At 51.0% G+C, this 19,276-nt stretch overlaps 1 protein-coding gene across 3 annotated transcripts in view; it reads left to right on the top strand.

Annotated features, from left to right (window-relative positions):
• BAZ2A (bromodomain adjacent to zinc finger domain 2A) overlaps window positions 1-19,276 on the top strand; it is a 242,209-nt gene that overhangs the window by 92,147 nt on the left and 130,786 nt on the right. For all 3 annotated transcript variants that reach the window (XM_075337014.1, XM_075337013.1, XM_075337012.1), the window contains exons 6-9: window positions 6,912-7,079; window positions 14,710-14,770; window positions 15,387-15,495; window positions 15,720-15,821. In XM_075337014.1, the coding sequence (XP_075193129.1) occupies window positions 6,912-7,079; window positions 14,710-14,770; window positions 15,387-15,495; window positions 15,720-15,821 (440 nt within the window). The remainder of the gene's footprint in view (window positions 1-6,911; window positions 7,080-14,709; window positions 14,771-15,386; window positions 15,496-15,719; window positions 15,822-19,276) is intronic.

Below are 19,276 nucleotides of genomic sequence, written 5' to 3'. Positions count from 1 at the left end.
TTATGGCTCTGGGTGAAGTGGGACTTTACCGGTCTCCAGGCACTGAGACCGTGCTCCTTCCACAGCCCCCGGAGAATCGGCTGGATATGGAGCTGAGTATCGTCAGGGACAGGGCCCTGCTTCGTTAAGGTACTCTGTGTCCCCGGGCATACCGCGCGCACACCGCAGCATGCTGGGCGTGTTAGTGCGCCGGGGACATCAGCGCTGCTGCGCTTGTGCCATTCCTCACTACAGCGCTGCTGAGTGAGTAGACTTAGTACGAACGGCCGCGCCGGCCGCTGGGGTCAGTTTTCACTGCGACGCGGCTGGGACTTGTGGTGCGCCGGGGACTTCCGCGCTAGCCGTGCATGTATGACGGCCGCGCTTATTACTACAGTCCCCGGCTTTTGCGGCCTAGTTCGTTTCGTTCCCGCCCCCAGACCTGCCAGTCAGGGGGAGGGCGGGACGCTGTACAGACCATCAGCGCTGAGGGCTGGAGTCTGCTTTACATACTCCAGCCCTCACACTGGGCACAGTGGGACGCCCGTTTCCCGCACTTTGTTTGTGGCACGCCCACGGTCCGCCCCTCCTCACAGGACGCCGGCAGCCATTCCTGTCTGCACGCTGAGCTGGAGAGGGGAGACTGGGAGACCCAGACACGGGATTCTGCGACCTCACACCCGCTTTTCAGCGGGCGGTAAGCAGCCCTCAAGGGCTCACCCCCACTTGTGCCGAAGTGTACTTTGTATTTTTGTGCTTGCATGCTATACATTACACTGTACGGTCGCTGGTGACTCTCTGCTATATACCCTCCTAGGTTACTCAAGGCAGACAACAGCATGTCGTCCGCAAAAAGCAAACGTGCCAAGGCACAGACTTTATATGCTGCTTGTACCGCATGTGGGGCTGCTCTACCGGCAGGTTCCACTGACCCCCATTGTGTGCAGTGCTCGGCCCCTGTGGCACTTGCTCAGCCGGGGCCGCTGCTAGAGGTGACCCAGGGAGAACCACCTGTGAATGCTGTCCAGGTGACAGGGACGGAGTTTGCAGTTTTTGCTGACAGATTGTCTATGACTATGTCTAAAATTCTTGAAACATTGCAGTCTAGACCAGTAACTCAGACCATGGGCACTGTTGAATCATTGCTCCCTGGTCCCCCTCAGCTGGAACACTCCCGAGCTCAGGAGGTGTCGCATGCACCCCAGGGTGACGACTCTGACTCGGACGACAGTCCCAGACGGCCTAAGCGGGCTCGCTATGAGCGGCCCTCAGCTTCATCACACTGGTCAGGGTCCCAGCTGGACGACTCTCTGTGTGATGAGGCGGATGTGGCTGATCAGGATTCTGATCCTGGGACCGTTCTCAATCTGGATACACCTGATGGTGACGCCATAGTGAATGATCTTATAGCGTCCATCAATAGAATGTTAGATATTTCTCCACCAGCTCCTCCTGCGGAGGAGGCAGCCTCACAGCAGGAGAAGTTCCATTTCAGGTATCCCAAGCGTAAATTGAGCACTTTTCTGGACCACTCTGACTTTAGAGACGCTATCCAGAAACACCACGCTTATCCAGATAAGCGTTTCTCCAAACGGCTTAAAGATACACGATATCCTTTTCCCCCTGACGTGGTCAAGGGCTGGACCCAGTGTCCCAAGGTGGACCCTCCAATCTCCAGGCTTGCAGCTAGATCCTTAGTTGCAGTGGAAGATGGGGCGGCACTTAAAGATGCCACTGACAGACAGATGGAGCTCTGGTTGAAATCCATCTATGAAGCTATTGGAGCGTCGTTGGCGCCAGCATTCGCAGCCGTATGGGCACTCCAAGCTATTTCAGCTGGGCTTACACAGGTCGACACGGTCACACGTACATCTGCTCCGCAGGTGGCGCCCTTGACCTCTCAAATGTCTGCATTCGCGTCTTACGCGATTAATGCTGTCCTAGACTCTACGAGCCGTACGGCAGTGGCGTCTGCCAACTCCGTGGTTTTACGTAGAGCCTTGTGGTTGAGAGAATGGAAGGCAGATTCTGCTTCCAAGAAGTGCTTAACCAGTTTGCCTTTTTCTCGTGACCGACTGTTTGGTGAGCGTTTGGATGAAATCATTAAACACTCCAAGGGTAAGGATTCATCCTTACCTCAACCCAGACAAAACAAACCCCAACAGAGGAGGGGACAGTCTGGTTTTCGGTCCTTTCGAGGCTCAGGCAGGTCCCAATTCTCCTCGTCCAAAAGGACTCAAAAGGATCAGAGGGGCTCAGATTCTTGGCGGACTCAATCACGACCAAAAAAGACAGCCGGAAGAACCGTTACCAAGACGGCTTCCTCATGACTTTCAGCCTCCTCTCTCCGCATCCTCGGTCGGTGGCAGGCTCTCCCGCTTTGGCGACATTTGGCTGTCACAGGTCAAAGACCGTTGGGTGAGAGACATTCTGTCTCACGGGTACAGGATAGAGTTCAGTTCTCGTCCTCCAACTCGCTTCTTCAGAACTTCTCCACCTCCCGACCGAGCAGATGCTCTTCTGCAAGCGGTGTCCGCCCTAAAGGCGGAAGGAGTGGTGACTCCCGTTCCTCTTCAGGAACGAGGTCGCGGTTTTTACTCCAATTTGTTTGTGGTGCCAAAGAAGGACGGGTCGTTCCGTCCCGTCCTGGATCTAAAGCTGCTCAACAAACACGTGAAAACCAGGCGGTTCCGGATGGAATCACTCCGCTCCGTCATCGCCTCAATGTCTCAAGGAGATTTCCTAGCATCAATAGACATCAAGGATGCTTATCTCCACGTGCCGATTGCGCCAGAGCATCAGCGTTTTCTACGCTTCGTTGTAGGAAGCGAACACCTGCAGTTCGTAGCTCTACCTTTCGGGCTGGCAACAGCCCCTCGGGTCTTTACCAAGGTTATGGCAGCAGTAGTGGCACTCCTGCACTCGCAAGGTCACTCCGTGATTCCGTATTTGGACGATCTACTTATCAAGGCACCCTCTCAAGAGGCATGCCAGCACAGCCTGAACGTGGCACTGAAGACTCCAGGGTTTCGGGTGGATTATCAACTTTTCAAAGTCAAATCTAACCCCGACCCAATCACTAACATATCTTGGCATGGAGTTTCATACTCTCTCAGCGATAGTGAAACTTCCACTGGACAAACAGTGTTCACTACAGACAGGGGTGCAATCTCTCCTTCAGGGCCAGTCGCACCCCTTGAGGCGCCTCATGCACTTCCTAGGGAAGATGGTAGCAGCAATGGAAGCAGTTCCTTTCGCGCAGTTTCATCTGCGTCCACTTCAATGGGACATTCTCCGCCAATGGGACGGGAAGTCGACATCCCTCGACAGGGATGTCTCCCTCTCTGACAGCCAAGGACTCTCTCCGGTGGTGGCTTCTTCCCACCTCATTGTCGAAAGGAAAGTCGTTCCTACCCCCATCCTGGGCGGTGGTCACGACAGACGCGAGCCTGTCAGGGTGGGGAGCAGTGTTTCTCCACCACAGGGCTCACGGTACGTGGACTCGGAAAGAGTCCACCCTTCAAATCAATGTTCTGGAAATCAGAGCAGTCTATCTTGCCCTACAAGCCTTCCAGCAGTGGCTAGCAGGCAAGCAGATCCGAATTCAGTCGGACAACTCCACAGCGGTGGCATACATCAACCACCAAGGGGGAACACGCAGTCGGCAGGCCTTCCAGGAAGTCCGGCGGATTCTGACGTGGGTGGAAGACACGGCATCCACCATATCCGCAGTTCACATACCAGGCGTGGAAAACTGGGAAGCAGACTTTCTCAGTCGCCAGGGCATGGACGCAGGGGAATGGTCCCTTCACCCGGACGTGTTTCAGGAGATCTGTCGCCGCTGGGGGATGCCGGACGTCGACCTGATGGCGTCACGGCACAACAACAAGGTCCCGGTTTTCATGGCGCGATCCCACGATTACCGAGCTCTGGCGGCAGACGCCCTAGTTCAGGATTGGTCGCAGTTCAGGCTACCTTATGTGTTCCCACCTCTGGCGTTGTTGCCCAGGGTGCTGCGCAAGATCAGGGCCGACTGCCGCCGCGCCATCCTCGTCGCTCCAGACTGGCCAAGGAGGTCGTGGTACCCGGATCTGTGGCACCTCACGGTAGGCCAACCGTGGGCTCTGCCAGACCGTCCAGACTTGCTGTCTCAAGGGCCGTTTTTCCATCTGAATTCTGCGGCCCTGAACCTGACTGTGTGGCCATTGAGTCCTGGATCCTAGCGGCCTCAGGTTTATCTCATGAAGTGGTTGCCACCATGAGACAGGCTAGGAAACCATCCTCCACCAAGATCTACCACAGGACGTGGAAGATATTCTTATCTTGGTGCTCTGCTCAGGGAGTTTCTCCCTGGCCATTTGCATTGCCTATTTTTCTTTCCTTCCTGCAGTCTGGGTTGGAAAAAGGTTTGTCGCTCGGCTCCCTTAAAGGTCAAGTCTCCGCGCTATCTGTATTTTTTCAGAAGCGCCTAGCGCGACTTCCTCAGGTACGCACGTTCCTGCAAGGGGTTTGTCATATCGTCCCCCCTTACAAGCGGCCGTTGGAGTCCTGGGATCTGAACAAGGTCCTAATTGCTCTCCAGAAGCCGCCTTTCGAGCCTTTGAAGGATGTTTCCCTTTCTCGTCTTTCACAGAAAGTGGCCTTTCTAGTGGCGGTCACGTCTCTTCGGAGAGTGTCCGAGCTGGCGGCGTTATCATGCAGATCTCCCTTCCTAGTATTTCACCAGGACAAGGTAGTTCTGCGTCCAATTCCAGAATTTCTTCCTAAGGTGGTATCCTCCTTTCATCTCAACCAGGATATCACTTTACCGTCTTTGTGTCCGCATCCAGTTCACCAATTTGAAAAAGGTTTGCATTTATTGGATCTGGTGAGAGCACTCAGGATCTACATTTCCCGCACGGCGCCCCTGCGCCGCTCGGATGCACTCTTTATCCTTGTCGCTGGTCAGCGTAAGGGGTCGCAAGCTTCCAAATCCACCCTGGCGCGGTGGATCAAGGAACCAATTCTTCACACCTACCGTTCTGCTGGGCTTCCGATTCCATCAGGACTGAAGGCCCATTCTACCAGAGCCGTGGGTGCGTCCTGGGCATTACGGCACCAGGCTACGGCTCAGCAGGTGTGCCAGGCGGCTACCTGGTCGAGTCTGCACACTTTTACCAAGCATTATCAGGTGCATACCTACGCTTCGGCGGATGCCAGCCTAGGTAGACAAGTCCTTCAGGCGGCGGTGGCCCACATGTAGGAAAGGGCTGTTTGACGGCCCTATCACGAGGTATTCTTTTACCCACCCAGGGACTGCTTTTGGACGTCCCAATTGTCTGGGTCTCCCAATTAGGAGCGACAAAGAAGAAGGGAATTTTGTTTACTTACCGTAAATTCCTTTTCTTCTAGCTCCAATTGGGAGACCCAGCACCCGCCCTGTTTTCTTAGGGATTTTGTTTTTTCGGGTGCACATGTTGTTCATGTTGAAGAGTTCAGTTCTCCGATGTTGTTCCTCGGATTGAATTTGTCTTTAAAACAGTTATTGGCTTTCCTCCTTCTTGCTTTTGCACTAAAACTGAGGAGCCCGTGATCCCACGGGGGGGTGTATAGCCAGAAGGGGAGGGGCCTTACACTTTTTAGTGTAATACTTTGTGTGGCCTCCGGAGGCAGTAGCTATACACCCAATTGTCTGGGTCTCCCAATTGGAGCTAGAAGAAAAGGAATTTACGGTAAGTAAACAAAATTCCCTTCTTTGTAAATTTTGATGTAAAAATGAGAAATCGCTGATAAACTTTGAACCCCTCTAACTTCCTAACAAAAAAAAATTTTGTTTCCAAAATTGGTCTGATGTAAAGTAGATAAGTGGGAAATGTTATTTATTAACTATTTTGTGTCACAGAAATCTCTGGTTTAACGGTATAAAAATTCAAAAGTTGAAAATTGCAAAATTTTCAAAATTTTTGCCAATATTCAATTTTTTTCATAAATAAACGCAAAAAATATTGTCTTAAATTTGGTACTAACATGAAGTCCAATATGTGACGAAAAAACAATCTCAGAATCACCGGGATCCGTTGAAGCGTTCTAGAGTTATAACCTCATAAAGTGACACTGGTCAGAATTGCAAAATTTGGTCTGGTCATTAAGGTGAAAATTAGCTCCGTCACTAAGGGGTTAAACAGCTCTTTTGTTTTGGCCATGTTGAAGTGGTTGGAGTGGGATTGATTGTGTGTGGACAGGTGTCTTTTATACAGGTAACGGGTTCAAACAGGTGCAGTTAATACAGGCAATGAGTGCAGAGGAGGAGGGCTTCTTAAGGAAAAAATAACGTCTGTGAGAGCCAGAATTCTTGCTGTTTGGTAGGTGAGCAAATACTTATTTGACTCAATAAAATGCAAATTAAATATTAAAAATCATAGCATGTGATTTTCTGGATTTTTTTTGAATGCTGTCACAGTTGAAGTGTACATACGATAAAAATAACTCTTTGTAGGTGGGAAAACTTTCAAAATTGTCAGTGTATGAAATACTTTATATTCCCTACTGTATATTGTATTATCCATTTAACACTGCAAGCTTGTGTTTTGTACTTGTGTTTTTGTATACTTCTGCCGTTTGCTTCGGGTCTTCTGCATCACGTGACCACGGTTTTGGGCAGCCGAGTGTGAATCTATGAGACTCAGATGAGGCTCTCATAGACTTACTTCAAGAAAGAAATTAACAGTAATGGCAAGCTACATCTGCGGTCACATAGTGCAGGAGAGGACAAGAGCAGCGCTGAAAACCGCAAAAGACAGTGACCTGAAGAATTATTTATATAAAGAATATAAATGCATGTCTTATTGTTGGCTAACAAATGGGGAAAGTAAAATAAAAACTATTGGAGTGGTGCTTTTAAGAATTTTACTTTTCTTTGCATATGAACTTGCTGATCCTAGATTTGTTTACAGATAATGGGTCCGAAATGAATAAAAGCCCGGATAGAAGTAAAACAGAAGAGCCCAGTGCTGCATTAGAGAGCAACTCAATGAAGGAAATGGACACAGAAAACATAAACCCCGAACCAAATGCTATCCCTGACCCCGAAGAGGAAGACCTGGAGCCTGGGGAAGTAAAGGGTAAGACTTGAACTGTACGATATGAAATTCATCACTCTACGGATCATTTCGCAGCGTAAGAATTTGTAACACAACCGAAGACATTCATGGAAAATAGACCGCTTGGTAATAGTAGCTTTTGCTATTGTGTCCAGCTGCAAAAATGAGCCGTGTGGTATGGAGTATAAACGGAGGGCAAAGTTTGATATGGACTTTATTATTTGAAGAATGACCACAAGTTCTTAATGGGATTGAGATCTGGGGAGTTTCCGGGCCATGGAACCAAAGTTTCAGGGTTCCGTTTACTGAGCCACTTGGTTATCACTTTTACCTTGTGACATGCTGCTCCACCATGCTGAAAAAAAGCATTGCTCATCACCAAATTGATCCTGGAAGGATCGGAGAAGTTGCTATTGGACAGGGCTTTGATACCATTCTTTATTTCTGGTAATGTTTTTAGGCAAAATTTTGAGTGAACCCACACTCCTGGATTAAAGCAAATCAACGCAACACATGAATGGTTTTAGGATGCATTACTGTTGGCATGACACAAGACTGGATGGCAGCACAGATTTTTCTTCATCGTTCCTTATGGGAGACCCAGACCATGGGTGTATAGCTTCTGCCTGCGGAGGACACACAAAGTACTACACTAAAAAGTGTAGCTCCTCCCTCCTAGCATATACACCCCCTGGATAACCAAATATAGCCAGTTCAATGCTTTGTGTTCAGGAGGATCACACATGCATTCTCATCTGATTTTTTATTTTAAAGAGTTGGAAGAAAAGTGGGTCCAAGCTGGACCCCCGGCATGTCCCTTCTCACCCCACTGTGTCGGCGGTGTTGTTAAGGTTGATTTCAAGGCTGGAGCCTTTACATGCCGCGCTCCTTCACCATCCCTCGGGCTCTGGCTTGAAGTGGGAGCCAGCACGGTTCTCACTGCTTTGCAGGAGACCGGTCTCCATCCGCAGCCCTCTCAGGACCCTGCCGGACGGAGCACTCATCCCTCAGGGACCTGGCCCTGCGTCTCTCAAGCTAAGTATTTGAGATGTTCTTGTCAGGGGGTCCGTTGCATTTTTTATTGTTGGGGAGAGTGTGTTAGTGATTTTGGTGACATTTCCGGCCGGTTCTCTGGTTTTTTCCTGAGAACCGCGCCGAGGGTGCCTGCTCGCCGGCTGCATTGTAAAATCTAGTCCCCGGCTTCAGCTGCGGCCTACTTTCGGTTTCACTGCCCCTGCATGTCAGTCATGCAGAGGGACAGTGCGGCGCCGCCCACCGGCCGTTCAGCAGAGGGGAGGACACTCCTCTCTGAGGAGATGTTTCCCTCCCCTGTATATCCCCTTGGCCCTCCGGTTCCCGCTCTTGGACTAGGCCCCGCCCCCCCTCCTCACTCCGGCGCCATTTTATCAGCGTTCTCACACTGATCGGCGCTGGCAGCTGCATCTCTGCAACCTGTCTGGGGGTCTGAGCTGTGGGATCCGGAGGGCACACAAATCGGTCTGGTAAGCCACAACCTCTGGTTGTGGACTTTATTATACACTCTCTGGGGGTCATTCTGAAGGAGTGTGTTCTTACTGCAGAGCACCCACCTCAGCAGCATGTCTCACACTAGGAGCAAGGCTGCAAGGCTGTACTCAATGTGCACTGCATGTAAGCTCGTACTGCCTGAACCGAGCACATATCCTCATTGTGATACCTGCTCTAACATGGTGGTGCCTCAGCCTGGAGTCTCCCCAGTGGTCCCTCAGGCTGCTCCGGCCCCGGTGACTGAACCCCCGGCTTGGGTAGAATTGTTTACTAAGTCTATCTCCCAGTCCTTTGCTGACTCCATGGCTCCATGGGAGAGCTGTCCCGGACTCTGCTGAGCATGCATCAGCCCCCTTCACAGGGTGCCCCTGCTGCCTCAGCTCGTTCTCCAGAGCTCACAGAGGATTCTTCATCTGCTCCCAGACCCCGTCCTCCTAAAAGGAAACGCAGGGACCCCTCTCCTTCCTAGTCCCGCGGCTCCGATTCACGAGCCGATTCGCAGGACGAGGAGGATGTCTTTACTGGGGGCTCGGATGCTACCTCTATGTGCCCCATTGATCTGACTGAGGGGGATGCAGATGTTAGTGATTTGATTGCGTCCATTAACACTGTACTGGACCTCAATCCGCCAGTATCAGAGGAGCAACCCTCTCTGGCAGAAAAGCACCAGTTTACTTTGCCTAAGAGACCAAGGAGTGTGTTCTTTAACCACTCCAGTTTTCAGGCCACTGTGTCCAAGCCCAGAGCCTGTCTTGACAAACGCTTTCCTAAGCGTGGTTCTGATGACCGTTTTCCTTTTCCACCAGAGGTGGTCAAGGAGTGGGCTCTCTCACCAAAGGTGGACCCTCCGGTGTCTAGACTCTCAGCCCGGACAGTTGTATCTGTGGCTGATGGCACCTCACTCAAGGATCCCACTGACCGCCAGGTTGACCTCCTGGCCAAGTCTGTCTATGAGGCGACAGGGGCCTCGTTCTCCCCATCTTTTGCAGCAGTGTGGGCTCTCAAAGCCATCTCTGCTTCTCTGGAGGAGATGCATACCCTCACTAGGGACTCTATGCCTGAATTGGTTGCTTTAACTTCCCAGGCTTCAGCCTTTTCAGCCTACGCCATGTCTGCCATGCTGGAGGCCTCTCACCGCACTGCGGTGGCCTCCGCCAATTCCCTCGCTATCCGCAGGATCTTGTGGCTTCGTGAGTGGAAGGCGGATGCTTCCTCAAAGAAGTACCTTGCTGGGCTCCCATTTGCTGGGTCCAGGCTGTTCGGTGAACAACTGGATGAAATTATTAAGGAGGCTACTGGCGGGAAGAGTACTTCCTTGCCACAGACTAAAGCCAGGAAACCTGTCCAGGGCAGGAACCAGTCGAGGTTTCGTTCCTTTCATTCCTCTAACTGGTCATCCTCTAAGCCCTCGGCCTCGTCCACTAACTCGGCCAAGGACCAGAAGCCCACCTGGCGCAAGAAGCCGCGTCCACAAGGGTCCGCAGGAGCTGCTGCCACCAAGGCAGCCTCCTCTTGACTATCTGGCCAAGCCAGCAACGTCCTTAGTCGGTGGCAGGCTCTCCCACTTTGGCGACGTGTGGTTTCAACACGTCTCCGACCAGTGGGTGCGGGATATCATCTCCCACGGCTACAGGATAGAGTTCTCTTCCCGCCCGCCAAACAGATTTTTTCTGTCAACTCCCCCCTGCTCCAAGGCCGCCGCCTTCTCTCAGGCCGTGGCATCCTTGCAGGCCAACGGAGTAATTGTACCGGTTCCTGCCAGGGAACGGTTCAGAGGTTTCTATTCAAATCTCTTCCTAGTCCCCAAAAAGGACGGTTCCTTCCGGCCCATCCTGGATCTCAAGCTTCTCAACAAGCATGTTCAGGTGTGGCATTTTCGCATGGAGTCTCTGCGGTCAGTCATTGCCTCAATGACCCAAGGGGATTTCCTGGCATCCATCGACATCAGAGATGCCTATCTGCATGTGCCAATTGCAGTTTCACACCAGCGTTGGCTACGTTTTGCAATCGGAGAGGAACATTTCCAATTCGTGGCCCTCCCCTTCGGGTTAGCCACGGCCCCTCGGGTATTCACCAAGGTCATGGCAGCAGTGGTTGCGGTTCTGCACCTCCAGGGGTTGGCAGTAATTCCTTACCTGGACGACCTTCTTGTCAAGGCTTCATCCAGCGCAGACTGTCAGCGGAGTGTCTCGCTCACTCTCGCCACTCTTGTTCAATTCGGGTGGCTTGTCAATCTTCCCAAGTCCACTCTGACCCCGACCCAAGAACTCACGTACCTAGTGATGCAATTCGAGACTCTGCCGGCACTTGTCAAGCTGCCCTTAGTCAAACAGCAGTCCCTCCATCTGGCGGTGCGCTCTCTGTTGAGGCCCCGCCGTCATTCCATCAGGCACCTTATGCAGGTGCTGGGTCAGATGGTGGCGTCAATGGAAGCGGTTCCCTTTGCCCAGTTCCATCTGCGTCCTCTGCAGCTGGACATTCTCCGCTGTTGGGACAAGCGGATTTCTTCCTTGCACAGGTTGGTGGCTCTGTCGCCACAAGCCAGGAGCTCTCTTCAGTGGTGGCTTCGGCCTCTCTCTCTGTCTCAGGGACGCTCCTTCCTGACCCCGTCCTGGGTGATCCTCACCACGGATGCCAGTCTTTCCGGCTGGGGAGCAGTATTTCTCCACCACCGAGCACAGGGCATTTGGACTCCGTCCGAATCAGTCCTCTCAATCAATGTGCTGGAAATCAGAGCTGTGCTCCTAGCTCTCGTAGCCTTTCACCACCTGTTGGCGGGCAAGCACATTCGAGTCCAGTCAGACATCGCGACAGCAGTTGCCTACATCAATCACCAGGGCGGGACTCGCAGCCGCCTGGCAATGTTGGAGGTTCAACGCATCCTTCAGTGGACGGAGCACTCCAAGTCCACCATATCCGCAGTCCACATCCCAGGCGTGGAAAACTGGGAGGCAGATTATCTCAGCCGTCAAACCGTGGACAGCGGCGAATGGGCTCTGCATCAGGCAGTGTTCCGGTCGATCTGCCGCAAGTGGGGTACTCCGGAAGTGGATCTAATGGCATCCCGGCACAACAACAAGGTCCCGGTTTACGTGGCTCGCTCCCACGATCCTCAGGCCTTTGCAGCGGACGCGCTGGTTCAGGACTGGTCCCAGTTTCGTCTGGCTTACGTGTTTCCCCCTCTAGCTCTCTTGCCCAGAGTCCTGCGCAAGATCAGAATGGAGGGCCGTCGGGTCATTCTCATCGCCCCAGACTGGCCCAGGCGAGCTTGGTACCCAGACCTGCTCCGTCTGTCCGTAGAGGTGCCATGGCATCTCCCGGACCGCCCAGACCTTCTCTCTCAAGGTCCGTTTTTCCGCCAGAATTCTGCGGCTCTCAGATTGACGGCGTGGCTCTTGAGTCCTGGATCCTGACGGCTTCCGGCATTCCTCCCGAAGTCATCTCCACTATGACTCTGGCTCGGAAGTCTTCCTCGGCAAAAATTTACCACAGGACTTGGAGAATTTTCCTGTCCTGGTGTCTTTCTTCCGGCCATGCTCCTTGGCCTTTTTCCTTGCCAACCATCCTGTCCTTTCTACAGTCCGGTCTGCAGCTAGGACTATCCCTCAATTCCCTTAAGGGACAGGTCTCGGCTCTCAGTGTTCTTTCAGCGGCGTATCGCCCGACTGGCTCAGGTGCGCACCTTCATGCAGGGCGCATCTCACATCATTCCACCTTACCGGCGGCCTTTGGATCCCTGGGACCTTAATCTGGTCCTCACGGCCTTACAGAAACCCCCCTTTGAGCCTCTTAGGGAAGTTTCTTTGTTTCGACTTTCACAGAAAGTCGTCTTTTCTGGTGGCCATAACTTCTCTCAGGAGAGTCTCTGACTTGGCCGCGCTCTCTTCGGAGTCACCTTTTTTGGTTTTTCACCAAGACAAGGTAGTTCTCCGTCCGACTCCGGACTTTCTTCCTAAGGTGGTCTCTCCTTTCCACTTTAACCAGGACATTTCATTGCCTTCCCTTTGTCCGGCCCCTGTTCATCGCTTTGAGAAAGCGTTGCATACTTTAGATCTGGTGCGGGCGCTCTGGATCTATGTGTCACGCACCGCTGCTCTTAGGCGGTGAACCTCTCTTTTTGTGCTGACCACAGGTCAGCGCAAGGGTCTCTCTGCTTCTAAACCGACCCTAGCTCGTTGGATTAGGTCGGCCATATCCGATGCCTACCAGAGTACTCAGGTGCCTCCCCCGCTGGGGATCAAGGCGCACTCGACCAGAGCTGTTGGTGCCTCTTGGGCTTTCAGGCACCAGGCTACGGCTCAGCATGTTTGTCATGCTGCCACTTGGTCTAGTCTGCACACCTTTTCAAAGCACTACCAAGTGCATGCTCATGCTTCGGCAGATGCGAGCTTGGGCAGACGCATCCTTCAGGCGGCTGTCGCCCATTTGTGAAGTTAGGTTTTGCCTACTTCTCAGTTTTCTGTTTATTCCCACCCATGGACTGCTTTGAGACGTCCCATGGTCTGGATCTCCCATAAGGAACGATGAAGAAAAAGAGAATTTTGTTTACTTACCGTAAATTCTTTTTCTTATAGTTCCGACATGGGAGACCCAGCACCCTCCCTGTTGCCTGTTGGCAGTTTTCTTGTTCCGTGTGTTTTCACCGGCTGTTGTTGTAGACAGAGGTGCCGGTTGTTCCGGGTTTTGCTCTATCTCTACTTGTGGGTGGATGTCCTCCTTCAGCTTTTGCACTAAACTGGCTATATTTGGTTATCCAGGGGGTGTATATGCTAGGAGGGAGGAGCTACACTTTTTAGTGTAGTACTTTGTGTGTCCTCCGGAGGCAGAAGCTATACACCCATGGTCTGGGTCTCCCATGTCGGAACTATAAGAAAAAGAATTTACGGTAAGTAAACAAAATTCTCTTTTTTTTCTTCTCTGGATACTTTTGTTTTGCATATGATCTCAAGCAGTCTAAAGCGGGCTTGAGCAGAGAGAATAACTTTGTAGGAAGTCCATGGATTGGACTGCAAAGAACTGTTGTAAAGTTAATGTCTGTGATGAAGCTCCACCAGACTGGGACATCTTGTTTGGGACATCTAGCCGAATGATTGTCAGGAGAAGAAAAAGTGCTACTGTGAGCCCTGTCATGTCAGCAGTAAATCATCCGGAGACCATTCATGTGAGGGGCTGCTTTTCATCCAAGGGAGTGGGCTCACTCACAATTTTGCCTAACAACACTGTCGGGTATAAAGAATGGGGTTGAAATGTCCTCCAAGAGCAACTTCTCCCAATGATCCAAGAGCAATTTAGTGATGATTTTTGCAGCATGATGGATGTCTGCATGATGGATTGCAGCATGCATCGGTGTGTTTGACACCGTTACAACGACTTCGTTAGCGACTTCCCTTTTCAAATAGCTGCTTTGATATGTCGCCAACGACCAGCGAGGTTGTTCTGCAGATCTGTATCGCTGCTGCATCGTTGGCCAGATCTGCCTGTTTGACAGCTCACCAGACACTTTCCAGCGATGCCGGCCAGGTCGGGATCGCTGGTGGGATCACTAGAAAGTCTCAGTGTGTAAAGGGGCCTTCAGGAAATTCCCCAGATAGCAATCTCATTGATACACTTGAGATGTAAGCAGGTGGACAAACAAAAACTGGATATTGTGATAATCTCCAAGCACTGATAAGGTAAGAATGTGTTGCCATCCCTCAGGATTTTACCCAGAAGCTGCTGTCCAGCATGTCAAGGGGAAAAGCAGAATTGAAAAAGAAGGGTTAACACTGTAAATATTGAGTCTTTGCATAAACTTGATGTATTTGCCAGTAAACTATAAAACTGAAATGTTTATAATTGTACTTCAGTAACCATAGAAACATCTAACTAAAATATCAAAAAACACTGAAGCAGCAACCGGTGTGAAAACAACATATGTGTCGGTCTCTCTGGCCACGGCTGTATATACTATACAATAACAGCCATATCAGGACAGGATAATGATCGGCATCTGTGGGTCATGTCTTCCCCATTATCACAACTTTCAAGTAGATCAAGAAACGTTTACATTTTAATCACTGATGACTGGTTAGTGACTTTTTTCCTGCTTTGAATATGTTTGATTTTCTATGCATTACACTAACAGGTTCTACAGTAAGAAGGAGGGTTGCTACTCCGGAGGAGGTGCGTTATCCTCTCCTTCATGGGTAAGTCACTTTGGTTTCTTGTGTATTTTTTATCTAGTAACCTAGTTCACATGTTACTTCAGTTGCATTGAAGGAGTCCTGGCGAAACAGCACATAGCAACATTAAGTATTTTGCTTGAAATGAACTTTTAGGCCTAGGACACACGGCGAGAAAAACGGTGAGAGTGGAATGGGATAAAAAAATTGCATTCCACTCGGACCACTATTACTCTATGGGGCAGCTCTCATGAGTGATTATTTTCTGAGCCCTAATCGGACCGAAAAAACAGTCACAGCATGCCGCAAGTGCAATACGAGCTTGTTTCACTCAAACCCATACAAGTTTATGGGGCGAGAGAAACCTATGCAACTCGAGAGCAGTGCGATTCCCGCATTAGCCGGCAACTTAGGAGAGATTGAGATAAATCCGGCCCTCCCCCCCCTCCACCCTTGCAGCTGTGGTCTGATCGCAGGATCGGACCACAGTTGCATGACACTTGGCTCCCGCTGTGGTGCAAGAGTGAGCCGAGTGTCATGCGAGGACTCGCACATAACCCTGTGTGGCCTCAGCCTTAATGTGTGGCAGTACCTTTCTTTCATGCCCCTAGTCACCAACGTATGATATTTGCTTTTGCAGATGGAAGCGTGAAGTTAGGATAAGGAAAGGCAGTCACCGGTGGCAAGGAGAGACGTGGTACTATGCTCCTTGTGGGAAACGAATGAAACAGTTCCCTGAAGTTATAAAGGTAACTCTGCTTTTATTAATGAAATGGATTGGGGTTATTGCACCGTGGTAGATGAGTATCTGTAGTTCCAGAGCTGACCTTGTCAATAACTGCTATTCTGTAAAAATCCTACATTCCTCTGAAAGTTTAGCATATATTGTTTGATGGTGACATCATGTTTTTCTTCTTGTGTTTTTTTTGGGATTTATTGTGTAATTTTTCACCATCTTTGTTGTGTTGTCTAGTATCTCACTAAATACTCCGGTCCTCATGTCAGAAGGCAACACTTCAGTTTTAGTCCAAGAATGCCGGTTGGAGACTTTTATGAAGAGCGTCACACTCAAGAGGTGAGTCTGTGGCCACTCTTCTGCTACTTTTTTTTTTAGTGCAGTTTGGTAGCATATTTTCTTCCTTTCTCCTAACGCTAATAAAGTAACGTTAGCTGCTCCCTGGTAATAGATTTTGATGTGTGATGCCATAGTAGTCCACATGGCAGACCACCGTAATACAAACACTGCTGCTTGCACTAATCAAGATTTCTCTTATCACTTCACTGGAAGATGCAGTGAACCATGGGTGTATGCTGCTGCCACTTAAAGGCAGACACTATACAAAAAAAACTTTAGCTCCTACTCAATAGTATATACATACCAAACCAGAGCCAAGCTAGTCCGTTTGGGCTTGGTGTCACTAGGAAGCAGACACGGGTTTGCTCTCAGACCCGTTTCCACCAAAACTTGTTGTGTGTTATTTACCTTATGTCTTTCAAGCATAGCTTGTAATTTGGGCAGCAGGGCAAAATCGCTCACCTGCTTTCTCACCTTAGAGACAGAGGCGACGTTCTCAGGTCAGAACCCTGCCACTGTCAGTTATACAGCCTTGTGCCCAGACCAGAAACTCCAAGGAGAAGGAATAAAATGGAGTGCACTCTGTAGAACCTGCAAAGGCAAGTACAGAGAACCATGAAACAGCTTAGTTCTGCCAAACGGAGACCTCAGTACAAGTGGCCCAGGAGGCCCCAGTCATGGAGGGTGATAACCGAAGCCCCAAGTGGTGCTTTGTTCCTGCGCAATTTGCATTTAGAATAGCAGAACAAATCCAGCAACATAGTAGACTTAAGGTAGGAAGATAACTAGAATGACTCTTAGGAACACAAGCATGGGATCTGATCAACTGAAGTAAGCTGTCCTAGACTAAAAGGGACTCAGAGATGCACTCTGACCTGGTACAATATTTTTTAGAGACCGGTCAGAAAGGCGAAAGGTAAGAAATAGAGCAAAGGGAGAGTTTCTCCCCCAAGGAAGAGAGTGGAAACTGCCTTAGGAAAGGAGAGGGGACTGGACACAAGAACCTCCCTGTCCAAGTGAAGGAAGGAAGGATGACGAGACAGGACTGTCAGTACTGAAACTCGCTCATGGAAGTGATCATTTCATGAAGAAACCTTCCAGGGAACAAGGAATGACATAACTAGAAAGGAGAATATTGTAGAGCGTCAAACACCAGAAAATGGTCCCTGGGATCTATAGTAAGCTGCTAGAGATCTAGTAAGCATGCCCATCTCGCACAGTCATGATCCTTAGACAAAACCAAATACCCTGAAAGGTTCAGAGGCAGAATCCTGACCCTGGAGAGTATAGAGAAACAATCCAGACTCAAGGTCCAGAAGGAGATGCATGTCTTAACAGATAGGTACGAAAGAAGAGGGCTTCCCTGCTTCGATAATGATCAATGACATGAGCAGAGAAACCAGAAGCTCCTACTGCTGCGGCTCACTAGCCAAGCCGGTAACCAGAGCGAATTATATTCTGATGTAGGAGAAGGGCTCTGTGACAACAGATATCGAGGTTTCCACAGGGCATTTGCTATAATAAGGGAGGTAGACTACCTCCGTATACCTGAGAAATAAGGAGTTGTTCACGAACACGCCAAACACAATCTATAGTCTCCTTACTCCTTCTTTCTTCGGCGCTCCATTGGGAGACCCAGACGATTGGGTGTTATAGCACTGCCTCCGGAGGCCACACAAAGCAATTACACTAAAAAGTGTAAGGCCCCTCCCCTTCTGGCTATACACCCCCAGTGGGATCACTGGCTCACCAGTTTTCTGCTTTGTGCGAAGGAGGTCAGACATCCACGCATAGCTCCACTGTTTAGTCAGCAGTAGCTGCTGACTATGTCGGATGGAAGAAAAGAGGGCCCATATACGGCCCCCAGCATGCTCCCTTCTTACCCCACTTGTGGTTCGTAAGGTTGAGGTACCCATTGCGGGTACGGAGGCTGGAGCCCACATGCTGCTTTCCTTCCCCATCCCCCTGAGGGGCTCTGTGGAAGTGGGATCTTACCGGCCCCCAAGCCCTGAGGCCGGGCTCCATCCACAGACCCAGTGAACCTGATGGATACGGAGCTGTGTACCATTCAGGGACAAGGCCCTGCAACTTTCAGGTACTCTGTGTCCCCGTTCAGGCGGGCACGCACACACCAGACTTGCTGGGTGTGTTAGTGCGCCGGGGACAGTAACGCTGGGGTTTGAGTCACAGCAGCTTCGCTGTGTGACTTCATGTGCTGGGAACTACCGCGCCGGCCACTCTCGGAGCGGCGGCGCGGCTGGGACTTGTAGTGCGCCGGGGACTTAGCGCCGACCGCGCTTTTACGGCGGCGGCGCTTATAAATTTAGTCCCCGGCTTTTGCGGCCTAGCTCCGCTTCGTTCCCGCCCCCTCCCTGTCAATCAGGGAAGGGGAGAGACGCTGTACGTTTACTCAGCGCCGAGGGCTGGAGCCTTATTTACATGCTCCAGCCCTCTCACTTGGCACAGTGAGACACAGGTTTCCCGCTTTTGGTCTGGCACGCCCAGGGCCCGCCCCCCCCTCCACAGGACGCCGGCAGCCATTCCTGCATGCAGTTCTGGCTGGAGGACGGACACAGGCTCTGGGAGACCCAAGACTAGGGATTTCTGGCGACCACACACCCACGTTTAGCGGGCGGTAAGCAGCACTTTAGTGCTGGCCCCTCTTGTGCCACAGTGTGTATTGGTGTACTTTTTCCTGTACCACATATCTATATATATATACTGCACTGTACGGTCGCTTCTTGGCTGTATACCCTATATTGCTCTGGGAAGACAACAACATGTCATCCACAAAACGCAAGGGTGCCAAGGCAGGGGCTGTATACACTGCTTGTACAGCATGTGGGGCTAATCTACCAGCAGGCTCCAACGACTCTCATTGTGTGCAATGTTCAGTCCCAGTGGCACTTCGTCAGCCAGAGCCTATGGTGGTAGTAGCCCAGGCAGAGTCGCCTGTGAACCCTGCCCCGGTGACGGGGACAGAATTTGCAGTCTTTGCTGATAAAATGTCTGTGACTATGACAAAAATCCTGGAGACCTTGCAGTCCAGGCCAGTTGCTCAGACCATGGACACTACTGTCCCTATGTTCCCCGGTCCCCCGCAGTTGGAACTAATCCGTACTTCACGGGGGTCCCAGGCATCACTGGCTGAGGGCTCTGACTCCGATGACAGTCCCAGGCCGCCTAAGCGAGCTCGCTGGGAGAGACCCTCCACGTCATCACGCGGGTCAGGGTCTCAGCGAGAAGGGTCTCTATATGATGAGACAGAGGTGGGTGATCAGGAGTCTAGCCCTGACACCGCACTCAATTTGGATACGCCAGATGGTGACGCCATGGTAAATGACCTTATAGCGGCCATCAATAGGCTGTTGGATATTTCTCCCCCAGCCCCTTCAGCAGAGGAGGCAGCTGCCCAGCAGGAGAAATTCAATTTCCTGTATCCCAAGCGTAAATTG

This window comes from Anomaloglossus baeobatrachus, chromosome 2 (assembly GCF_048569485.1).
Source record: "Anomaloglossus baeobatrachus isolate aAnoBae1 chromosome 2, aAnoBae1.hap1, whole genome shotgun sequence".
NCBI lineage: Eukaryota > Metazoa > Chordata > Amphibia > Anura > Aromobatidae > Anomaloglossus > Anomaloglossus baeobatrachus.
This window is presented reverse-complemented; position numbering and strand designations above follow the sequence as displayed.